Below are 26197 nucleotides of genomic sequence, written 5' to 3'. Positions count from 1 at the left end.
TACTTGGATATTTGTTGTTCATTTATTTCCTTTTCTCAAGCAACTATAAAAATTTATTTTTTAAAGTCAAAATCACAAGTATTCCGACACTCCATTCATTCTGTGTCTGTTTGTTTTTAAGGATTTTTTATAATGCTTGTCACACTTTCAGGTCATTTCAGTGCCAGTAAAAAAAAAAGAAGCAAATGTGATAATAAAAATAATTCTAGATTTACAATGAAAAACACCCTGGAGAGAGTATGGGGAATTGTTTATTTTTTATTTTTTTTTTTAAAGGGTTTTACGGCGCTTGAAACACATTAAGGTCATATCAGCGCCAGTAAAAAGGAAAAAAATGGGATAGTAAAAAGTTCTAGAATTACAATTCAAGCACCCAAGAAAAGGTAAGACAAAGGGGAATTCGTTCAAATAGGGAACAGATGTAGATTCCAAGAGCACACCGTCAAAGTACTTAGTTTGAGATCACCTAAGTCTCATCCAGACACAAGCACAGGTCCCAACTAAGAGGAATACACTCAAATGTTTACAAATCATATAATATAATATGTAAACTAGACATAATACAATGCATAACAGAGAGATGATTTACAAGGAAAAATATATCTCCCAAAACTATACATTCGACTGTTTCCCTCCAGTCAAGGAACCCCGGCCAGGGCCAGGACAAAACTAAGTAATCTCATTCCAAGACAACGACAGGAAACAATTGGAAAACGGTTAAGGGGTGGGGGGGGGGGGGATAGAAGACACAGCATGTACCTCCCTGCCCACTATGGGAGGTCAGGATCCCCACCCAGAGTATGGGGAATGGTTCAAATAGGGAGCAGATGATTTCAAACACAAACTATCGATGTACTTGGTTTGAGTTTGAGATCACCTAAAAGTCCTGTCCATACACAAGCTCTGGACCCAGCTAAGAGGAATACACTCAGATCTTCTTGTATAATACGATATTATATTTAAAACAAAAACTAAAAAAGAACATAACAATCAGAGAGATGGTTTACGTGGAAACAAAGTATCACCTTTTAGCACAGTGCTTCATATAATGTTCTATGTTAAATCAAAATTATAACCCTACCTGTATAACAATAACAGCCCTAGTCTCACTTATTGAGAATCATTGTCAAAACATAGCAATGCTTTGTTTCGAGTGACTGATTGAGTTTAGCTTTTTTCTTCTGGGACCAAGGTATATTTAACATCTTTTCAAGTCTACTACAAAAACATTTTTGAAACGTCAACAGTACTAGAACATAAAGTAGAGTCAAATTCAATTCACTCTACTATTTTTAGAGTTTACCAAAAATTTTAAAAATCCAAACCTCCATCAACATGCATTGGTTCCAACAGCTCAGTTGGTTGAATTCCCGCCTCACAAGCAAAGGAACAGGTACCAATCCCCCCATCACTCTACAATGATTGACTAGCTTAGTCTGTTGACTAGCGTCCTATATTCAAAAGGAAGCGAGCAATCAATCATTACTATTTTCCAATAAAACGATAAAGAAACCAGGATAAATTCCATGACCCTTATGGCTCTAACTGACTATATCGTCAATAACTATCTAGACATGAAGAAAATGGGTTGTGACCTGGGAGGTCACTTGCAGTCTTCTATCCCCCTTTATCTGTTTTCTAATTTGCTTTCTGTCTTTGCCTTGAAATGAGATTACTTGGATTGTCTTGCCCCTCCCTAACTTGGTTGGGAGAAAAACTGAAATGCATTAGTTATAAATTTGGGATATGATATTTTTACTTGTAAATCATTCTCTGTTCTGTACTACAATGTGTTTTTTTTTTGTTTTGTATATATATAATAATGATTTGTAAGCATTTGAATGTGTTCCTCTAACTGGGATCCTGTGTTTGTGACTATATTAGTCTTTTAGGTTATCTCAAAACTAGATACACTGATAAGTGTGCTCTTGGAATCTACATCGGTTTCCTATTTGAATCAATTCCCCTTTGTCTACTTTTTTTTTCCAGTGTCCTTTAATTGTAAATCTATAATTTTTTTGAGTATTCCATTTTATTCCTTTTTACTCCAGCTTTGAAATGCCCTGTGTCAAAAGCAATGTAAAACCCTTCAAACAAACAAAATTGGTTGTCATAACCGAAAAGAATGTTTTAATTCCTTTTAGCAAGCAATTTAAAGAAATATCATACATGTATTTACACAAAACACCATATTCTAAAATATCTCCCATCATGCAATGGCCAACTTGGGCTTATCACTGTCACCTCCTTTCACTTCATCCTCTGACTTTTCATTCAAATCATCTTCACTCGTCTTATCTTTTGACTCGGGTTTGGGTGGTAAAGGTTCAAAGGTCGGCACTCTATAAGTCTTGGTCAAAAACCCTCTGGCCGGCATCCAGTCTGGGATGATCTTGGCATGAATCCGCCATTTCCCATTCGTATCGGAAATCCATTTTTCCATGACGACGTATTCAACGACTGATTTGGGTAAAGAGGGATCTCCGTACATCAGTCTACCAAATCTGTCGTAAATGGCAAGAATCTAGGGGGGGAAATAAATTTTTTAAATTAAATGATTAAATGAACAAGACTTTCCTGTGTGATGTGGAATGAAAAGAGCAGGAAAGTCAGAAGAAAATTGAGAATAAAACTTTGTGGAGATGAGAATCGAACCTGGGACCTGACTGGAATGGTGCCCTCAGCCTGGCTGTGAGCACGGTTGCATATTTGGCCACAAACCCTGAATCTTAGCTGAGTGGTTATGAGTCACTGTGCAGAACACCATTGGATGGTGGTCTGCTGGGTCAAGCTGACCGGGTGAGCGGAAGCCATGATATGCATTAATTACATATGTTTTCATCATCATTCCTTCGTCAATGTCATATTTATGTGAAAAAAAATGACAACATGTTGGAGATAAATCCTATTTTACTGTCTTTTGTAACGTTCTGAAGGATTTATGTGCTGTGGAAAAGTTTATATTTATTGTTTAAAATGCATGGTGCATCATCCATCATCAAAGAAGGAGTACCATGTTAACACAACCGTTACTAAATGTGCATATATTCTATCGCCACTTGCCCTCAACCACTCATCCATATACATGTTAATACAGTGTATGTATATGGTATATATTGCTTTTGGTTATTGAAGATATGTCCATTTTAATCCTCTCCTTACCAACTATAGGAAAATCGTCACATTCGTTACGACACAACCAACACTTTTCTTGATTCTTATTCAAATTTCTTTTGTACATCATAAAATTTAAAGAAAATAAACAGTGTGTTGTCGAGCATGTTTTACTAAAGAAATTATGTATCGGAAGAACTTACAGCTATTGTGTTTGAATGGTAAGAAATATATTTTTGTGTTACTTGGGTGTGAAGTTTTGGGGAAAATCCTGAAAAGACAGATTAATTGTTAAAAGTTCTTTATATAAATAGTTCTTTACTCAACACTTATTTGTATCTTTAAGAGCTGATATGTAAGCCACGATTTGCGTTTAAATATTAATTGCATCCTGTAAAATAATTAATTGACAAATCACGACCAAATCACTTGAGGGAGTAAAGTAGCATTTCTACTTCCCTTTAGCTAATTTAGGGGTGAGGTGGCTGAGGAGCTAAGGCATTGCACTGCCTGGGTGGGGTTCCTGACCTCCCATAGTGGGCAGGGAGGTACATACTGTGTCTTCTATCCCATTTTATCTGTTTTCCAACATGCTTTCTGTCATTGTCTTGGAATGAGATTACTTAGTTTTGTCCTGGCTCTGGCCGGAGTCCTAGCCGGGAGGGAAACAGCCAAATACATAGTTATTGTTTTGGGAGATGATATTTTTTTCCTTGTAAATCATCTCTCTGTTATGTATTATTATATTTGTTATTTTGAATGTATAATGTAAGCATTTGAGTATTGTCCTCTTTGTTGGATTTTGTGCTTCTGTCCGGGTGAGCTTATAGGTGATCTCAAACTAAGTACATTGGTGGTGTGCTGTTGGAATCTACATCTGATCCCTATTTGTTCCCAGTTCCCCTATGTCTTACTTTTTCTTGGGTGCTTTAATTGTAATTCTATAACTTTTTACTATCCCATTTTCTTTCTTTTTACTGGCGCTGATATAACCTAAATTTGTTGCAAGCGCTGTAAAACCCTTAAAAACAAAAACAGCTTTGCACTGTGATCCAGAAGGTCCCATGTTCGAGCCCTCCACTTCAGGCACTTTCATTTTTTCCCTTTGGCAAGATTCTTAACTCCCAATTTTGCTCACTTGGATAACATGGGCTATTCCTGTTGACATCAGACATCCTGTTTGACGGATTTCTTCATGGAATGTCTAGATGACGGGATCTTATGGTGCCGTTGTGAAAGGGCATAATTTATTTCAAAAATTTAGCAACATTTACAATCAGATTTGTTATTATTTGAAATGCTGTCAAGGAGTTCTTTCGTTTGATAAGTCAAATTTTGACAGCTATCCTCAAAATGGAGTTTGTGAATAATGAAAAATCAGTGGTCAGGAAAATTGTTAAAGGAAATTATGAGGGAAAAAAAATGAACACGGGCCGTAGCCTTCATAAACTTATAACCTTTCACATACCTAAAATCTATGTCACAATACAAGGTACGGATCACCAAATACCCCCCCCCCCCCCAACCCAAACATTTTTTTTATACATTGAACTTTTTATATAGCGCAATATCCACTAAAAGTGCTCAAAGCGCTTTATTAGGGATCCCTGACCAACAGCAACGCTTAATATGTAGAACGAGACACGATGCTTGTTAGGAGAAATTACAATCTTTTTCAGACAGAGACAACTTTGTTAACGACCAGGTACTCATTTTACACCTGAGTACGGTGAGAGAATGTGAGTAAAGAGCCTTTTCTAAGCGAGGTTCGAACCCAGGACCTTCTGATCCGAAAGCGAGTGTCATACCGTACTAGACCACATAGCTGCACAACAAGAACAAAGTGAAAATTGAGTTGTTGGTATTGATCCCATTGGTTGAATATTGGTTCACACTCTACTTTCATTTTGGTAGTCATTGTCGTGTATTGTGATGTCATGTTAAAATGGTTAAAACCATTGTTAGGCTATACAAAGGCTATGCACAGACATGCATTTGTTATTTCCATCAATTCGTTCCAAATTATATTGTGTGCTTTACTTTACGGAAAGAAAAAAATCCATTTGACAAACAGAAAACCTTTCTAAGCTTTTACTATCAATCACATAATTAAGCATTATATATATATAATATATTATATAGTCAAAGTTTGTGGATATTTATGAATACAATAATTTAAAAAATATTTAAAAATTTACATCAAGTATTTTCTAAGACAAATTTTATCAAAAAATAATAAAAGGTTTATACCATAGTAGGAGACAAAGACATATGCAATGCCAGACCTTTATCTGCTTGCAAATAACTACAACAGTCTAAAACAAAATGAAAACATTACACAAGTATAAAGCTTAACTGCAACTTGTGTTTTGCTAATATTTTTCATCATACAACAACGCCATCACCATGTTCTCAAAGACAAAAACAAAATGAGGAAAAAAAACAAACAATCTGTACCTGTTTGGTGTGTAGTCTCACTGTGACCTGTGCAAAAAGATTTTTGTCACTGATGACCTCTTCAACTCTGACCTGTGTGACTTTTGGAGGCTCCACTGTTTCCACAAAATTCCACCTCATTGTCTTTGTCTCCAGGCCATGTACCATTTCCTGATTTTCGAGTGCATATGACAAACTTCAGTAAGGTCTAAATTTGAGTGTGAGTGTGTGTGATTGTGTCTGTGTGTATGAGTGTGGGTGGGTGTATACATCTGATCCAACTGATGATACACATGAGTGTATAAACGGTTGTCTTGGACGATTGTGAGTCGTCTTTTACTTATAATATACATTGTTTCCTCCAGAATTCCTGGAATCATCAAGGAGGTTGATTTGAGGTGTCTGGGAGGAATGTTGTTGTGTCTTGTCAGTTGGCGCCAATGTTGATTCCAGATGTAGGTTGCGCGGGTGTGTGTATGAGTGTGTGTATATGTATGCAAACTGGATGTGGTGTAGTGTTGAAGTAGATAACAACAAGAGATGAAGTGAGTAGGAAAGTGTCAGAAGACAATAGAGAATAAAAAATTTTCGCAGCGGCAATGGGGGTTTGAACCCGCAACCTTACTGGTACGACAACTCCGCCTGGCCGGTGGGAGCGTGACTCTACCGTATGAGCTATCCACAATCCAAAAAAAGATTGTCTCTAACCCTAGTCATTATTAGAGCTTTCTCTCTCACCGACTACTTGAGATCACGGGTCCAACACACACAACCTCTGCGAAGTTAGTTGGCCAGCAATTAAGCTTAATAGCCAATATTCTCAACACAAACATATAGAAACAATTGAGACATTGAGTATGCTCTGGTATTTGGGGTGAATTTTAAATTCAGAATAGTGAGTGGAGCAGGCACTTATGTTGAAGAAGGGGTCATTTGGGGACGATACAATCTTGTAGGAGAATGTGTAAAAAGTACGAGGTGAGAACAAATAATTAATAATTCGCTCCAAGAATTTGTCGAGCACTCTACGTGGTTCTAGCTAACCCTCCTCAACTTTATATGTATATATATATATATACACACACACACACTTGTACATGTCACCTTCAAAGCATTTTTACTTTTCAGATATAAATTTAGATCTTTTTTATCATATTCCATACATAATATAATCTAAAAGCAGATTAACCTTTACTACAAGAAAGAACTGCCAAATCTGCACAGTCGGATGGCATTGAAAGTGGATGGCTTTAATGAAAATGAATGAAACGTACAGATTGGCTGTCAAAAAAAGTTTCTGGTATTAAAAAAAAATAATACAATGGGTGTAGTTTCCAAAAAAACCAGCTCCTCCCACATTATAAGTGTTGATGTTAGCTTGGGACAATTTGTAAAGAGCTATGAGCACTTTTAGTGGAAATTACACCCCCCTAAAAAAATTCGACTTTAAATAAAAATTTTCAAAGTTGTCCTTCAATTTTCACTAATTCTGAGGGAACTTACAGGAAAAGCTCTTTCTGTGACCAGATCATGAAGCCTCTCTTGATTTTTGTAGACACTGTGAACGTGAGGATTGAACACATCATTGGAACGGATTATGTGGTGAATATAACGTGAAATATTAAAAATTTTGAAACAGACACTGGTGTAAAATTAAAATCAGAGGAATCTGGAAAAAAATCATGTACGTGCATTTCTCTTCAAGAAATTTTTTTTTTATCATAGATGCTTTCTGCTTGATGAGTTCATTATTTGTTTTACTTTTTGTTCTCATTTGTTGAATATGACTTTCCATTTTATTTCGTGAAACTTTTATAGTTAGTGTGAGTGGCTGTTGACGTGATGTGATTGTGTTTACAGCTTGCCAAGTGATATTGTAAACCACTTTGAGATTTCGGCATTGAGCACTATAGAAGAGTACTTTATTATCATTTTTATCATTGAAAATCAATGGCTTACCGAGGGTTTTCAAAAAGGAGGAACATTTTGCAGCTTTCAAAGAAATGCATTTTATCACAAATAAAGAGTAGCAATATGCCCCTATCAATGAAATACTGGTAAAATATATAAATATTAACATACATTTCAATTAACACTATAAATAAATACAGATTATTAATTCAAGAACTAACAAATATGGATTAGTCCCTTGTAACCAGAAAAAAAAATAAAATAAAAATAGATCCAGTGGAACTTATCTATTTAACAATATTTAAAATGATCTTTGAAGAGATAGTACTGAGGACCTCCATAGCATAGGAAAATAGTGGAGAACTTGAAATAACAGGAATACGCTAAATAACAAAAAATTCGAGACCCATGCAAACTACTTAACTCACTGGCTATTGACATTTGTTTCCATCAAAACTGCTGGTTAACGGGCTATTTTTTTTGGTCATTTAAAAAAAATATCACAGAGATAGACCTATCTAAGACAATTTAACGTTTAAAAAAATCAATTAAAAGAACATTAAATAAAGATTATCTTATTGAAATAAAAAGTAATTTATCTATCATCGACGATTTACAAAAAATATTTGAAATCAACACAAAAAAAGAAGAAATGAAAACTGAAAAAAAAAAGATAGAAAACATATGACCTACTTTCCATGTTTATTTGATTATCAAATGCTGCATATGATAATTATATGTTGAATGGCATGTTACAGAATAAAAAAGAAAATTAAAAAACATTACCGGTAAAAGCTTTGACTCATTGTGTCCATCGAAATATCATTTCAGATATGCCAACCAACTTCAACCATTTGAAATGATTTATCACATTTTCCCAAATATATATGGTCATTTTCTCATGTTTTTTTTCCAAAAATAAAATCCTATTTTCAACATGTTCAAAAAATCCAAAATATCAAAACTAAACATTCACAGAATTTATGGAGACTCGTCAAGCAAATCCGCTATTTCTATGACAATCATTTGCCTGGCTACTTGAGATTCTTATTTAGGAGACGACGATTTTTAATGACTCTTCTACTTTTATTATTTTTTTCCCCTTTTCATTACAAACTCTGACTTTCTGCATTCAGCATTTTTGATTGACTTTGACTTAATTTTTAAGTGACTTTGGCTTATTTTTTAGTCAATATAATCATATCATAATATTTTGGACCTCAAAGCGTATTAAAATATGAGATATCATACTGGTTGGCAAGCCTGTAATGTTGTCAGAGTGGAAGTCAATAAATGATGGAATGTCAACAAACAGAGGCACGTTTACAATCTAGACACCAATATTCTAAACATTGCAAGTGCAGCAATGTGGTCTAGTGGTATGACACTTGCTTTCAGATCAGAAGGTCCTGGGGTTGAGCCTCGCCTGGTGCATACTCACATTCTCTCACCGTACTCGGGTGTAAAATGAGTACCTGGCTGTTAACAGCCTGTCCGTAATTATTGTAATATCGCCTAACAAGGCGTCATGTCCCGTCCTATGTGTTAAGTGTTGCTCTTGTCCACAGATTTCTTGTAAAGCACTTTGAGCACGTTTAGTAGATATTGCGCTATATATAAGCTCATTCATTTATCTATTTATTTATAAGTAAATGACTCACTCTTGTAATAACTGCTGAGCCTCCATGACAATTCCCTGAGCCTCTGAGGCAAACTCCGACTCCTCAAAGTCCTCGTATTTCTTAAGAGACCTGATGGCCTTGAGATTTTTGGTCCCTTTGGTCACACGGTTTTTGATACCCTGAGTAAAAACAAAAAAAAATTAAAAACAAAACACAGCAAACAGTAGATGCAATGAGATTGATATTGGGTGTTTTTTTTTTTTTTAAAGAATTAATAAATAGCATTTGTTGCTGTTCAAGATACTTATAGATAGAATGAAGTTGACGTCACTCAGGCCTTTGCTATTGTTTTTTGCCATCCAGGTTTATGAGTAATTCTCACTAAACTGTATTTGTCAAGACTATAAATGTTTAAGGTTACACATAGCTTTGTGTGTTGGTCGGTTCTACTTCTGGATGGCAATGTTGTGAGATTCTTAGCCAAGCGCATACTATCTATAATTTTATGATTTTAATCAGGCAGTTGTCACATTTGTCGACTGTCATCCCAACATTTTAGTGTGATAAATCACACAGTTTTTGATACCCTGAGTAAAACATTTTTTAAAGTAAACAGTAGTTGCAATGATTGATATTGGGTGTTTTTTTAAAAGAATTAATACATTGCATTTGTTGCTGTTCAAGACACTTAAAATTTTATGATTTTAAACAGGCAGTTGTCACATGTGGCACAAATAGGGATTCCAAGAGCATACTACCATTTTGCAGGATTTAAGATCACCTAAAAGTCTCATCCTGACACAAGCACAGGTCTACACTAAGAGGAACATACTAAAATGTTTACAAGTCATATGCCAGGCTGGCTGAGAGAACCCGGGAAGATGCAGCAAGCTTCGATTTGAGGTATGAACCAAAATCGAAGATAAAGTGTGTCCCATGGCAACAAATTTTATTCAGAAAAAAATTCATAACTTTGGTTCTAATAGACATAGAAATGAAATTTAAAGTGGTAAACGATGAGAAAGATGTACCACTGCATACATAGATAACTCAATTTATGGCATTTGCGCATCTTTCCAGGTTTTCTCAGCCAGCCACACATATGTTCAAATAAAAAATACAATACATTATGACAGAGAGATGATTTACGAGGAAAAAAATATCATCTTCCAAAACTATAATCGTACATTTAATGTTTCCCTCCCAGCCAAGGACTCCAGTCAGCGTCAAAGACAAAACTAAGTAATCTCATTCCAAGGCAAAGACAAAGCAATTGGAAAACAGATATAGGGGGATAGAAGACATAGTAAGAGTTCACTGTTTTAGGCCAGTGGCCAATATTCATAACATCTCTTGAACAAATTATTCTAGCAGTATTCACTTTAATCTTAATTACCGTGGTTGAAAGTAGACTGTGTTTTCCATCTCCTTCTGGCGGCACATAGCTATCTATCACATCTCCTGGGATTAAAAATAACATAAAGTCAATAATAATATTTCATTTTATGGTTTTATGGCGCTTGCATCGCATTAAGGGTCATATCAGAGCCAGTAAAAAAAAAAATAAAATGGGGGTAGTTAAAAGATTCTAGAAATACAATTAAAGCACCCAAGAAAAAAAGTAAGATAAAGAGGAACTGGTTCAAATAGGGAACAAATGTAGACTCCAAGAGCATACCATCAGTGTATTTATTTTGAGATCACCTAAAAGTCTCATCCAGAAAACAGCACAGGATCCACTGAGAGGAATACACTCAAATTCCTACAAGAGTGCTCAACAGAATTGGTAAAATTAGATAACACATAAACACAGATGTGACAAAAAGCTTGATTACATCATTGGTTCTTTCAAAACTTGACCTAATTTTAGTCAATAACGAAACAACATTGATATTCAGCAAGATATGTCAAGTTACAGTAAAAACAAACCTAATCTAGTGTATCATTTAGTAGGAGGGGGGGGGGGGGGGGGGGGGGGGGGTGTGTGTGTGTGCACAATTTTACTAAAGAAGGGAGGAGGGAAGCCCAATTTGACCAATCCATACTGGAGGGGGGGGGGGGGGTGCATATTTAGGGCATTTTCTAATTTAGACGAGGCGAGATATGATTATAAAATGGTTTTCTTTCAATAAAATATAAAGCTGGTAAAATAATGGTGAACAGCATAGAGAGCATCTTTTACACCGGCTCATTTCGTGATTTGTTTTGTTTTTAGGTGTTTAACGGCGCTTTCAACACTATTTAGGTCATTTAAGCGCCTGTTTCTGTCTTTTATCAATTTTATAATAATAATAATAATAATAATAATAATAGATCTTTATTATCCATAAATATGGCAATTTGTCATTTAGTTACACTTGTCATAACGTTATATGATAACTATAACATTGAACAGACACCTCTACCCATTCTCTCTCTCTCTCCCTCTCTCTCTTCCTCTCTTTCTTTCACGCGTGCGACATACACAACATTAACATATTCATTTCATTTTCAATTCGTTACATTCTTGGCAATTCAACACCAAATATTATCATCATTATCAATTGGTCACTTCATCTAACATTAAACAAATTAATCAGTCAATCAGTCAACGCATCAATCCTTGGTTTTGCTGTACCATATGAAATATTCAACATTTTTATTGCTGATGGAACGAACATTGATTTATACTTGTTAGTTCCACATTTAATCTGACAAAAACTTCTCCCAGATGGCAAAAGACCAAATTCATGGTATAAAATTTTTTTTTTTTTTTATTGTTGGTAATTGAGAATGCTTTCCTTTCTATTGCTTTTCCATGAATTCTTTCTACTTCATCAACAGGATGGTTTATTATTTTTGATGCCTCTTTGTAATTCTAAATCATCATACAACGCTTTATATAATATTAAACGAAGGATAGGTAGGTCTTCAATCAAAAAATCGCGAAATAAGATGAAATTATCAGCCTTGAGGGGCCATAGCTGCTCAAAATGTGTACTGTTGTAATAAAATTTTTATAAAATCATAATAGTTACATGTTTGTTGTTTTAAAAATCTTTATTTACAATTTCTGCAGTTCACATTCCTGCAGATACTTTAAAATTGTAAGCGGATCGACTAAGTGGAACAGAGACTTCAAGTCCCTGTTTTCATAATGTTGTGACCTTATTTGTTCTAATTCTGTACATTCAATTAAAATATGTTGAACTGTGAGGTCACAGTTACATCTTCTACAGAGGGGCTTTTCATCCCTAAGGAAGCGGTGAGTGAGGGCTGTATATCCGATCCGGAGTCCAGTTATTTTGACCTCGTCTCTTCTTTTTAGCCCCGAGTTGGGTCTGGGGCCGAGGTCAGTTTTAATTTGTTTTAATTTGTTATATACGTCTCGACTCCAGGATCGTTCCCATTCCTTTCGGACATATTTTTTTATATTGATCTTTAAATCCGCATGTGGGATTTTACTGCCCTCTTGTAATTCTTGGCACACCGCCTCTTTTGCCAGTCGATCCGCTTCTTCGTTCCCCACATCATTACCCACATCAGACCTGCCAACCTTCCCAGGATGAAAAGTGTATTCTATGACCCTAAAAAGTGTATTTTGTCCGCGTGAGTGGAAAAAAAGTGCGCACTATACACAAATTTATATAAAAGCTAACACCAAACCCAAATCAAAATAAACTCTGATCTTCATCATTCAAGCAATCTCGAGTGATTACAAAATTATCGATTTTTCAAGAAACTAAAACTCAATGACCATTTTAAATTAGTATAAGGTTCAGAAATTGCAATATCTAAGGAAATTGCTTTCGAAACACTCAAAGAAATGACCAAAAGGTCCCAAACATGTACGTAGTATTGATGCTAGTGTCAGTGGAAGAAGTGGTGGTTGTTGTAGCGATGGTGTTCTAGTGGTGGTGGTGATGATGATGAAACTGTGGTGGCGGTGGTGGTAGAAGTGATGTGGTGGTTGTTGTGGCAGTGACAATGCTGTGATGGCGGTTGTAGAAGTTGTGATGCCATGATGGTGGTGGTAAAAGATGATGATGTGGGGATGATGCTGATGTACCAAATGAACTTGTGATGGTGATATCTGCTATCCAGTAAATCAGTTATGAGTAAGTTTTGAGATATAATATTTGGGAGAGTGGTCTTCAATTCAATACATCACATTTTGCAACAGTGGCAAGATATTTTCCATATATGTTATCCAATGATCCATCTCTCTCTCTCTCTCTCTCTCTCTCTTTTTTTTTGAGCATTCACTCCTCCTCCTCCTCCTCCTCCTACTACTACTACTACTTTTACTACTACATCCTACTAATACTATTACTTTGGTCAAATGATGGGAAATTCCTAAGTATGTAATATGCAAAGACAAGCTAAATACTTCTAAAACGGTTATGGAGAATTCATTTTGAACCAAATACTGTTCCTAAAGCTGTCCACTTTGTAATTCAAGACTCGTACAAATAATTAGGAAAAAAATCATTATAATTTATAAATCAAAATAGAGTAATTTTAGTTATTATAAAGGGAAATAACCCATTTATGTTTAAGTTAATTAGCAATACAGTTTTTAATTGAAGTCTTCAAAGTCAAAGATGTTGGTTCAATTAAATTTTCAGTGTGGCAAAAGTTTAAATGTGGTGTGAGACTATTTAAACTATAAAACAAGCTTCTATGCATAATTCTATGCAAATCCTCAAAAATGTATGAGAAAAATATAGGTGAAAACCGGCATCATATAAGCAACTAAAGTGATAACTATAGTATTAAATGTGATGCATCATTCATTCAGAAACACGGTCAACAGTTGGTGTACTACACGTGTGTATCAATGCATCATCAATATCTTTTAAAAAATTGTATTAAATCCACGAAAATCGTATCCGCGTATTCGGGGTCCAAAAATCGTTAATCGTACTGGTTGGCAGGTCTGCCACATTTCGTGAACTAAAATTAATAGAAGGGGTTTGCGAATAAGCTTCAGGAGAGGAGGGGGAAGGGGTGTGCAAAAATTCTGAAAAAAAAAAGTTATAGACCAGGGGCCCCGTCTATCTGATACAGTAGAGTAGCCTTAAAAGGGTTAAAAATCAAATCTCAACTTTTTAAAGACCCAAGAAAAAATACCAAAGTAAATCTAAAGTCTGGGAATATAAGAAAATTGTAAAATGTACAAGATTTTCTCCTCAGCTAAATCAGCGATCCAACTGTCACATCATGCCACAAGAGAGAAGGGTTAGGGCTCAGGTGGTCACTGGTTTAGATCAGTAGGTAGGAGAGTATCAAACGGCATACTTGTGCAAGAAATGTTGATAGGAAGTTCTTGGAAAGTTCTGGGTGGAAGCCTGCCCTGTTTCTTCATCTCTAGTCTATGCTCATCTGGAGTTTGGGGAGTCTTTTTCTGGTCCTTTTTCAATTCGACAAACTTGGGAAGATCAAACTGCGATAAAGAATATAATACATAAATAAGAGATATATTACTGAATGTTCTTGTTTTGAAAAATACTGGAAATGTACGAAATGTGGATAAATAAATGTGTAAATAAATAAATAAACAGATAAATACAGAGCTGCCTTCTTGAAATGTCAATAATTTGTAGTTTGCAAGGGAAAAAAAAGAAAAGGTCACAATAAATAGCATTACACATCAATTATTTTCCCTCAGCATCATTAAAATAAGCTCCAAAGTTCTACGAATTCTACGAATTTTTCATAGCACTAGGCAGGTCTGTAAATACATAAATAAACAGACTCAAGAAAGAAAGAAAGGAAAATAAAATAGAGAGAAAAAATAAGAACGGCAAAATATTGCATATATTCATACAAAGGAATATCATTTTCATCAAGTTCATAACACCACAATTCTTCACACGCTTAACCCATCAGACCTCATGGAACCAAATTGTCATACATAGTCAAATGAAATAAAATGTGTTGAGTGTCTTAATGGCTATGTGGTCTAGTGGTATGACACTCACTTTCGGATCGGAAGGTCCTGAGTTTGAGCCTTACTCAGCGCACAGTTGAGTCCTTGTAAAAGGCTTTTTACTCAAATTTTCTCACCGTACTCAGGTGTAAAATGAGTAACTGGCCGTTAACAGCATTGTCTCCATCTGAAAAAAATTGTAATATCACCTGACAGGTGTCATGTCTCTTCTACATGTTAAGTGTTGCTGTTGGTCAGGGACCCGTTGTAAAGCGCTTTGAGAACATATAGTGGATATTGCGCTATATAAAAGCTCAAGTTCTTTTTGTCTTTTTTTTCTTACTCAAGTACCTAATTTCTGATATTTGGACAAAATTCCATGGTCGAATTACATAATTTAATGCTGTGGATCACACAAATTACGATGAGCGAAATTCTTTCTTTTTTTAAAGGGAAGAGGGAGAAGGGCTGAGCCATACAACGTTTGACAACTCTTTTTCAATTATGCATAAAGCAAAAAAAAGTCTCGATTTCAGATCGGAAGTTCCTGGGTTTGAGCCTTGCATGGCACATAGTTGAGTCCTTAGAAAAGGCTCTTTATTCACATTCTCTCACCGTACTCAGGTGTAAAATGAGTACCTGGCTGTTAACAGCGTCATCTGTCCGAAAAAATTGTAATATTGCCGAACAGGCATCATGTTCCGCCCTGAATGTAAGTGTTGCTGTTGGCCAGGGATCCCTTGTAAAGCGCTTTGAGCATGTTTAGTGGATATTGTGCTATATAAAATCTCAATTATATTCTGAAATCTTTGAGGGCAATTCAAAAACAATATGATGATGATTATGATTGATGATAGTGTTCAACATATTCTCTGACCTTCAAGATTTTCTTCTTCCTCTGCTCTCTCCATTTGAAGAGATAATGTTTAGACGTCGGGAACCCTCTGACTGGCTGTTGTCCCTGATCTCCCAATGGAAGGGTTGGTCCTTGACTGGTGACAGGCTGGCATAGTGACTGGATGGGTAATGGGAATGGAGGAAAACGATACTAAACAATGAATGATTCTTGTTAATGATAGTTCAGTTGGTAGTTGGTAGAGGACTCGCTTCACACGCAAAAGGACTAATCGATCCCGGGTGCAGTCAGGATTTTCTGTGATCCCCTTTCCACCAAGCAGTGATTGGGTAGCTGGGTCTCTAACTTTAGTCTGTTTCTGTTACTGTCTAGATCCGCTGTGATTATCCCAAGACACCTGTCTGGAGATAATGTTTCCGAATGCACATAGAAATAAGGAAAGTTAATAAGATATCTATAAAAACATAAAATTAACCAACATTAAATCAGCTGTTACTACATATACACAATATGCGTCGACCTTGAAGTGGGTGTCATGGCCGAATGGTTTAGACGTCTGCCCTGGAAGTTTTATCAGAATTGACGTTGTGGGTTCGAATCAAAATTTTTAATTCCGTCTTCTTTTTACAGAACGTTAAAGGGATAAATGTCCCACCCATCCTCCCCCCACCTCTTTTTTTTATTATTATTAAACTCTCTCTCTCTCTCTCTCTCTCTCTCTCTGTTTTTTTTTCTAGTTTCTAGCAAATATATTCGTCCCCACTCTGATCTCAAATAGTGTCTAAAAAGAATAAATAATTAAAAAGCAAACAAGGCGGAAAACACAATAATGACAGGAAAAGCATTTTCTGCATGGGCGACACAATAAATTAAAATCTAATTGAGATTTGGTGATTATAGTTGCTGTTTTTGATAGATCAACTCTTCCTGGAGCTGTGGTAGCAAAATGGTGGCGAAATTTTGCTCCTTTATATTTTTAAAGGATTTTTTACCGAGCGAAAGTGGCGTTTTGAAGACACGAAGGTTTTACTTTCGTTTTTAGAATGGATCAAATGAGGTAAGTGAATCAACATTTTCCATTTAAAGTCAACTTTATGTTTTGTTTTTAACAAAAGTTAGATGTATTAACTACAATTTGTATGATTTAAAAATTAAAAAAATTATTTCCATCTTTGTTTATAAGTTATTTCCTGCATATTATGTAATCGCGTTATTTTCGTGTCTCCGGTGTGACAAAGGAAACTTATTTCTATATATCAGGCAAGCTTTGAAATTTTTAACTACAAATTTGTTCAAGTGACTAAAATTAGGTCTAGGAAACTTGTAAAATTAACAAAACAAAAAAAATTAACATTTTTATTTGTTTTTAGAGTGAATAATGGGGTATGGGAGATTTCGTGTCTTCAATTTTCTGCCCGTGCACCAAATTTCAATATCCTATTTTATTATTAATTATGATAGAAAGTGTTTGAAAATTGATTGGAGACATTCATCTTGCTCTGATTTTGTGTTTTAAACTTTGATTTTTGGCTTGAAAATTTTGAAAAAGTTTTTTTGAGCAAAATAAAGTTTGGTGTCACCTGCGTGGGCACCATCTGCATGGGCACCAGAAATTCTGAAATATGTGAACTTGGACATTGGTGATGAATATACAGTTCATAAATGTAAACTTTGGTAACATATGCTGAATATTTCAATGTAAGTACAAATCTGAACATTTCTAGCTGTTTAAGAACACAAATTGCTAATCAATTGAATTTGTAAACATTTAATATTAAATATATTGATTGCCTCTCTTATCTCAGAATTTTTGTGTCACTACAACATTCACTCTGCTTTTAGGGAGGATGCAGCGTTGGGATCTGACAATCTGATCTAAAAGCATTTTATCCAGTATGAAAATTTTGTAAAGCTACAATACAAGATACACAGGCTTGAGAGATATTACTCCACAACTGTGAATTTGCTAACCGATATGGATAAAATCCGTAATAGCAACTAAGAACTGAATTACATGTTGAAAGGAAAAAATGCTGTACGACTTGCCAAAATGTACCAGAAAAAAAATTTGTTATCAGATTTTAGACTTATTTATATATATCTTTTTATTAGATTCATATGCTACATCATTTCATATCCTCACACTTGAACCTCTGTGGTGTAGCAAACAACAGTTATAAGTGTGAGTATTTGTTCTTAAAAACACCTTTCGTATGCGCAATTATAGCCTTATTTTCTCAAGAGAGTAATCAAATATGTTTAAAGCAGTGGATATCAAATATGCTTAAAGCAGTACTTTTGTCATCAACTATGTCTTTATATATTGCTTTTACTTTTATACCAGGTACTGGAGGAGAGGGAGTTTCACCGTGCAGTTCTCCCAAGGAATAGCGGGCCAATTTATTTATGCGCATGTGCAAAGCAGAGTGTGTGATTTGTGAAAGAGGATCCTCCAGACACCTATTCCTGGGTTATTAGTCACCCGTTTTGACAATACAATCGAAAACAAGGACCCATTTTTTTTTTCAAAGTTGAAATGAAAGTTTAAAATACTACAAAAAATATTTTTTCGTTATTTGTCTCATGTAATTATCCCCCTTGTTGTATAATAAAGTTAGTTTCTATACAAAGTACAAAATATATTCTGTTTGTTATTTATTTTTAAAAAGTGGACCTGTGTACGTGTATTTTGAGTCATTTTTCACTTCAGATTGTTAACATTTCTTTTCATTTTGCATTTCCATGTAAATCAGGGTCACCGTTAATTGACCTACTTTTTAAAGTTACATAATCGTCTCCTGCTCATAATTTTTACAAATTCTGAATCCTCATATTTCAAGCTTTAAAATGATATATGACACTTATTTGTAGATAAAAGATGAAAATTGACAAAAATGGGCCTGTCAAAGTAGATGATTTCAGATCTAGTCTGTTTTCCGCCACAAACAGAAATATTCAGAGAGCGACCAAATGGTCAGATAGAGGAGAAAAAAAAAACAATAATTGTTTTAAAAAATAAAAACAATAATTGTTTTAAAAATAAAAACAATTTAAGAAATTCATGCTCAGAAACGGAACATTTACATAAAGGTTTAGCAAACAAAAAAACTCTAAGGTTTAGGTCAAAATATTTTTAAAAAAAAGAAAAAGAGAGATTTCCCTCGGAGCAGGGAATAGTGTTAACAATAATAATAATAATAATATAATAATAATAATAATAATAATAATAGTAATAGTATGATAATAAGAGTATTAATAATAAAAATAATACTATTATTGATAATAATAATAATGATTATGATGGTATTAGTAATAATAATAACAAATATTACATATTATTATTATTATTATTATTATTATTATTATTATTATTATTATTATTATTATTATCATTGACCAAAACAAAAAAAAAAACAATAATAGATCTAGAGCAAATTAAATAATGAAATAATATTATCGGAGAAATAAAAAATTCAACTGATTAAAAAAAAACTCTTGCTCGGAACTCGTAACAAAAGTGAAAACAATGAATATCAATTGGGAAGAAAGAAAGAAAAGTAAAACAAAAAAAAAATGAGTGGGGGGGGGGGGGGGGGGGGGGGGGGGGGGTCGGTCGCGACTGGGTCGAATCTGTGCAGCTAAAAGGAGTAAAATGAAAGGTGGCCTTACCCACTGAGCTGCCTATTCACACCGCTATCGGAATATTTTAATTCATCATATATGAGCTAAACATATTTCCACCATTTTTGCTTCCTTGTTTTGGTAGTTATTTTCATCTCAGATGCGAATAAAAATATGTTGTTGGATCTAGTTTTGTGGACGTGTGATACTAAATTGTATTGTCTTGTGCGAAGCAGACAGGAAAATAGCAGGTGTGGGTTTTGGGCTTTGGGACGAACAACACCATGGCCTAGGAATTCGTTCGCGACATAAAAATTATTCCCGGTCGCCCCCAAAATTGTGGCCAGAATGAGCAAATTATAGAAACAAGAGATGATCAATAAAGTTAACAGGTAGGTAGGTAATGAAAATTTAAATGGTTGGTGGACTTTGAACAGATTTGATGATTAACAACTTTCTTCCTGGTTGAAAATAAAAAGTCGAATTGCCAGTTTGACGTTTTCAGATCAAAGTAACAAAAGAAATTTCATTGATCCATTTGCTTTAAAATATTTTTTTTAAAAGAGCTGGATTTGACATTTGATCACTATTTACTTTCATCTTGTGTTAAATATCACTTGATATATTAACTGTTTTGGGACACAACCACTAGTATTTTTTCCAGAATATTTTGTATTTTTCACGCCTAGTTTGGCATTTTGCATAAAATCTTTCTGCCCACTTGCTACATGCGTCTGGGGATAGTATTAGGTACTTTGGTAAACGTCCATTTGGCCCTCCAGCAGGGAGCCAATAAATGGGCTAGTGGCTGTGACCCGATTTTTTGGACTTTTGAGTGATGGGTCTCAGAAAAAGTTCCATAGATTTTTTGTTTATGGATGGATTTTAATGATTGATGTCTTATTTTCTTCAGGAGAAATTACTCTATCGTTTGGTGTAGTTTATTTTAAAATCAATGACAATTTAGTATAACTTTTGATTATGGATAAAACAGGGTATAATTTAGCTTTGGATAATTAAAAGATTAGAACTTGGTAAATCAAAATTTCATGCTGGCTCGTTTATTTAACATCTTAACTTTTATATAAAATTAAATTCAGGGCAAAGTTGTATACCGCAACCATGAAATTCGTTCCAGCAAAATCCTTACTCAAATATTAGCGGCCATTTTAGACCAGTTTTGAAATCCAAATGGTGGTTACTACCGGAAATGCAACACTTTTCAGGTCACAAAGTCCGTCAGTAAATAACAAAGGCAAATAGAAGACCATTTTTCAGCCTTTAAACTAACATAACTTTTCTTCTGCTTATCTGATTTTCATAATTTTGGTATCATTAGAATCGTGTTGAAAAGCACTTTAAAATGATATAGGTTTCATTGAGCTCAATCCAATTTGAATTTTTTACCAAAGTACCTAATAGTATCCCCAGACAGGTGTCTGGGGATAACAAAAATTGGTTATCCCCAGACACCTGTCTGGGGATAACGAATTTTTATTATCCCCAGACAGGCGTCTGGGAATAATGACAGCCTACTTTGTGATAGACAGACTAGTGTCCTATCCAAGGATAGCAAGCAAGTGCTATTGTCCGTTTCACGTTATAGAAACCGGGATAAACTCCAGCTCCATGGGCCTATTGGCTCTGAAGGAAAGATTCTTGTTTATATCTGCAATTTGACTCACACTCACACTCCTTGCTGTTGATCACAAAAATGACAATGACAATAGGCAGTTTAGTAAGCAGCAGCAGTGGCAGTCAAATTTTGACCCAACTCGCCCATAGGAAAGTTGTGACCGAAAATTGCCGTTTGCGTTTTGGGGGGTTCAATTAAAGATGCATAACTTCGTTGTAAAGAGGAATATCGCAGATATTTTGATATCATTATTTTCGTCTTTCAATTTCCTTTTAAATGGTGCCAATTAAGGAAAAATCCATTAATAATTCCAGAAGTTATATGAAGTTAAAATTTGGCAATTTTCAAATGCATTTATTTTTTTATTTACCGCGTGTGTTTTTAAAATTTAAACGCTTGTTTTTAGAATAACATCTAAACTTTATTCGTGCCAAATTTCAGGGTTCTATATCGATGCGCAGACACCTTTTAACTCTGCGCCGAAATGCCTTGTTTACATTATCTTCTCATCATGGCTGCCGGACGATATCGATATTCATATCGATATTTTAAATTTAGTTATGTATTATGTTAAATTTAGTCCATAATATTTTCAGTACTATTATTTGCTATGTTTTTATTTTGAATACATACTTTCCAACTTTATTTATAGGCATTTTATAGTTTTTGTTTTAAAAGTTCGTATATTTCTTCTCTTTGTGAAATCCGATATTAATAATATCGATATTTAAAAAATACCAATTGCTTTAATTTAATTTTATTTTACTTTGCCATCAAGTCATCAAGTTTCTTTCCCATATGTTTAGCACGTTTATCATTTGTATCCATATTCTAAAGGCCTTAGCCTTAATAATTATTATGGTAAGAAGTTCTATTAGTTTTGACACCCCCATACATAGAGAGAGAAGGGGGGAGGGGGTGGGGGGATAAAATTATATTAATTGTCAGTTCAAATGATGTAATAGCAATAAACCCAAAGTGGTTCAGCAGAATTTTTTAAAGTATTAAAAGCCAGAACTTTCCTTCTAATTAGGTATAATAGGGAATCTGTTTCAATTTATTTGAACTTTTTCAATCTACCATTTTATTTATATGCAATTAAATTGCCATAGGTAAATATAAACTCATTACACAACATGTTTATATCTTTTCATTTAAATACTCTCAAACCCTTTTTTATTCTCTATGTATTAATTAGAAGAGGGGATTATTTGCAATTGTTTCAGTGAGATATTGGGGATAAATCCAAAAGTGATAGAGCAAATTGTTTCTTACGTCTAGCCGAGTTTTTGATTATGTAACATTTGCGTCATATTATGTAATAATGTGTTAATTTGAAATGTTTATCTTCCTCTTTATTAATGTAAATGCATTGTCCTCGGTAAGACGAACATTTTGGTATACAATATATGATAACTCAATATTGACTGTTTTAACCATTTTTTATTAACATCACGCGATTTCGGTCACAACTTTGCAATGGTAATTTTGGGGTAAAAATCGGTCTGAAATTTCAGACTTTGAACTGCCGTAACTACATTTCTAATCAAGATACAAACAAATTCAAACTGTTTTGTAATCTGTGTTGCCAGCTCTTTCATATGACATTGGTTTCAAGTGTGTGAGGTACATTTAGAATTTCTATTAAACTCCCTAATGACAATGCCAAGGGCAACGAAGAGGTTTTGGCTTTCACCTTTCGGCTGACGTGACGGTGACACTCATTAAACTTGATAGGAGATCCCCTTAGTTTTGGATAAAGTCTGCAAAACAAATGCAATTGGAAAACAATATATTACTCACCAAAAGCGACCTGTGCGGCTGTGACCTCAGCAGAACACGGTTCATGTGGGCTGCCATTTTGCTTGTTTACCTAACTAGAATAATGTGAGTTATTTCCCTTCCCTTTTCTCAGATTGATCGTTGATATGCCCCTTAACCTCTTTCGACTGTTTTATCTTTTTTCTAATAATTAAATTATCTTAAGTCTATACAACGAAATATTGTCTATATTATTTGTTAAGGCTTTTTATAACACCCAAGAGATAGTTTCTAATGTACCCAATGTCTCAAGAGTGTTTATTACAGTTATGCTTGGTTGTACTTTTCCAACACTTTTCTCATCCATTTCAATCTTATAAATAACATATTGTTCAGATTAGACGCCAATGAAATACCAAATTAAATATGTTTTGATGTGTAATTGCTCTTCAGCTCGTCTTTAAAATTCGCTAGAATAGGTACTCAACATCAACTAAAGCACATTGTTTGACTTTTAGAACTATACATGTTACCCATCGCCTCAAAACGGTATTATGTCAAGATTACACATATTACCCCATTCGAATAAGGTGTGAATGAGTACCAAGATATGTGTAGTGACGGATATTGTAAGAATGTTTGTATGGAAAAGGACTGGGCTGCATAAAATGGAAGTATAGTTACATGCAAGCAGAACAAATGAAACATTGCGAAGCATATGACGCATGGTAAATCCGCGGAAAAGACCAATATAAATATTAATATTTATTTATCTATTATTGTCAGGGCGCTGCAAAGCCGGGGGGTGGGTGGGTGGGTGGGTGGTGGTGGTGGGGGGGGGGGGGGTGGTTGGGAAGGAGACTTCAGTCACAGCTGTGTCAAACTGAAGGCAGTTTGAATCCCTATCCAAAATTAGACAGAATTGCTAGTCGTAATTCCAGTGGATTAAACACTTATATAAAGATAGAAACTGGTTTGTTTTGTAATAAATAACAATGTGAAATTGAATGTAAGCTTCAATTTAATATAGGAAAACAGATAAAATAGACGTTTCGGGTTTCCCCTTCATCAACAAAACAGGATGAATGAAACACTACAGACGAATGAGATAATGTGGTAGTGGCGTTGTTAAGAGGAATAAACATTTTTGTTTATTTAGGTTTTTGTTTATTCATCTTAACAACGCCACTACCACATTATGAGGGAGGGGGGGGGGGGGTCAGAGTAACTAGGTTGATTTATTGTTTTTTTTTGTTTTTGTTTTTAATATTCCAAAATGAGAATAATTTTGTTTAATCCCATTCACTCGTTCCAATTAATTCAACTTTAATCCCTTGATCTACTCGTAAAATATCATTTCGATTTATTTGCCAGAGCATAATATGCACAGTCATTTGTTTCCAGTTTGTCCAATAAATGTTGCATTCTGTAACCGTTCGTCTCAAAACGGTATTATATCGGCCTGAGTCAAATGCATAAACCTTCAATTTAAACACAGCTAAGGAAGTTTAGATTAAATCACATGCTTTCATTAAGGAGAGCGGATTTTGTTTCATATGCTTTAAACAACTGGCATTTTTCAAATTCTGGTCATTTTGATGTAATCTCAATTTTCTTCATCCAGGTCATTCTTACATAAAACCAGATCGACGTGTTGAGTCACATATTCCATCCCGACTCACGTACGTTGTTTTCTGTTGACAGTCTATTCATAGTTACAAGTTCCCCGATCTCGTGTTCACGTCTGTTTTATTCTTTGTGATTCTTGTTGAGATGTTAAAATCTGGAATTCCCGGTCTCTATCTATAAACCTGATAAGCAACATTTTCATTTATCGGGTGGTCACGAAAAACGCGCTGCTCTTTATTGGCTTGTATCTCTAATACTTTTCATTGGATTTCCTTCAAATACAAAACACAATAAAACAAATCTTTATCGCAGACTGTAAAAAATCTATGAATATGAATTGAGAAACCAAAAAGATACAGTGATTTTTCAAAATCGTGTTCAAAAGTATAATATCAAAGAAAAATGATTCAACATTGCATAGAGTTATTAAAGAATGGTGTGTGTGTGTGTGTGTGTGTGTGTGTGTGTGTGTGTGTGTGTGGTGCTATTGACCATTTACAGTGCTAACTTTGTAATCGTTGGACCAAAATAGGTTCGTGAGTTTGCTACATAAAGAAGATGAAAATAATGTTTTATGGTGACATAATTCATTTTTTAAAAATTTGGCAACAAAAGTTTAGATCATCGCCATTTTACCCAGTGCAATGTTGCTTCATTTTTTTCCCCCTGATATTGTATTTATGAATACGGTTTTGAAAAATTCTTTATATCTTGTTTGTTTCTCAATTTATATTCATAAAATTTTGACACTCATTGACAGTCTACATATCAGGATTTATTTATTTATTTATTTTTTGGTTTGTGTGTTTTGAATTTAAATCAAATGAAGAGTCTTAGAGATACGAGCTGACAAAAAGCTTGAGGTGACCAAGACAAGCCCCTAAATGTCCCCCATCCCCCTTTTCCTTCAGATTGAAAATTATTAAACAAAAAGTAAATAGAATGTACATCATTTGATGGAATGCACCTACTCCACATTTTCAAAAAAAAAAGAACATCGGATGGTTCTTTGGCCACTGTTTTCACATCTTTATACATGATACATCGTGACATTGAAAGTAATCTGTCCGATGTTCTTGTTCTTAAGTGTGTGAAAGGGAGAAAAAATATATCCAATGATGTACATTTCACCATTTTATTCAATAATTGCCAACGTGGTGGGGGGGGGGGGGGGGGGGGGGGGCAGATTTCGGGACAGGTCTAAGTCACCCCAGCTGGCACTTTTTCACGACATTCCTCCGTACTATTGTTTCGGGATATTTAGAAACCGACAGTTTTAATGAAGTCCTAGGTTTGATAGTTTTTGATAATATGAGAGTTGTTTTTAATCAATCGATAATTGAAGGACGAGCTTTCTGGACAAAATTTAAAATACTTATCTTAAGCTCGGAGTTGTTGTATAAACTCTATTCATTCTTGTCAACAGGACATATTTTAAATTAAAAAAATTTAGACATCGAAATACATTTTCTATGTCTGGTACTCCACAACCTTCGTTTACTTATATTTGCAGGTCTGATAACGGAAAGTAATTATGAAACTTGGTTAAACGTAATGGGCAATGTACAACCCCCTGTGTTATGTCGGGTTGAACTCGAATTTCTATTTTGGGAATTGGGTTCATCACGACATAACACCGAAATGAGGTAGTTGGTTACATTGCATTCTCAATCAATCTACCAGTCATGAACTCCAGCATA

General features: G+C 34.7%; 1 protein-coding gene across 1 annotated transcript; it reads right to left on the bottom strand.

Moving 5' to 3' along the window:
* On the bottom strand, positions 1-23018 carry LOC144958389 (large ribosomal subunit protein mL45-like). The gene is made up of 8 exons (XM_078890381.1): positions 22911-23018; positions 15872-16009; positions 14364-14508; positions 10480-10544; positions 9123-9262; positions 7054-7108; positions 5572-5721; positions 1-2524 (listed from the first exon to the last, which is right to left on the bottom strand). The coding sequence occupies exons 1-8, from the start codon at positions 22965-22967 to the stop codon at positions 2210-2212; spliced, it is 1065 nt and encodes a 354-aa protein (XP_078746507.1). The 5' UTR covers positions 22968-23018; the 3' UTR covers positions 1-2209.
* Between the last annotated feature and the right edge of the window lie 3179 nt (positions 23019-26197).

Source organism: Berghia stephanieae, chromosome 12 (genome assembly GCF_034508935.2).
Source record: "Berghia stephanieae isolate SIO BIC M18660-M18661 chromosome 12, UCSD_Bste_1.3, whole genome shotgun sequence".
In the NCBI taxonomy this organism is placed as follows: Eukaryota; Metazoa; Mollusca; class Gastropoda; order Nudibranchia; family Aeolidiidae; genus Berghia; species Berghia stephanieae.
The sequence above is the reverse complement of the archived record's forward strand: the minus strand, read 5'-3'. Positions and strand labels throughout refer to the sequence as shown.

What these genes read in the sequence shown, in the direction of transcription:
- LOC144958389 (XM_078890381.1), bottom strand. Translation starts at nt 22,967, where the DNA reads ATGGCAGCCCACATGAACCGTGTTCTGCTGAGGTCACAGCCGCACAGG. An exon ending in AGCCGCACAGGTCGCTTTTG is followed by an intron (nt 16,010 to 22,910) that starts GTGAGTAATATA and finishes TTACCCATCCAG; the next exon opens with TCACTATGCCAGCCTGTCAC. An exon ending in TCACAGAAAGAGCTTTTCCT is followed by an intron (nt 5,722 to 7,053) that starts GTAAGTTCCCTC and finishes CTCGAAAATCAG; the next exon opens with GAAATGGTACATGGCCTGGA.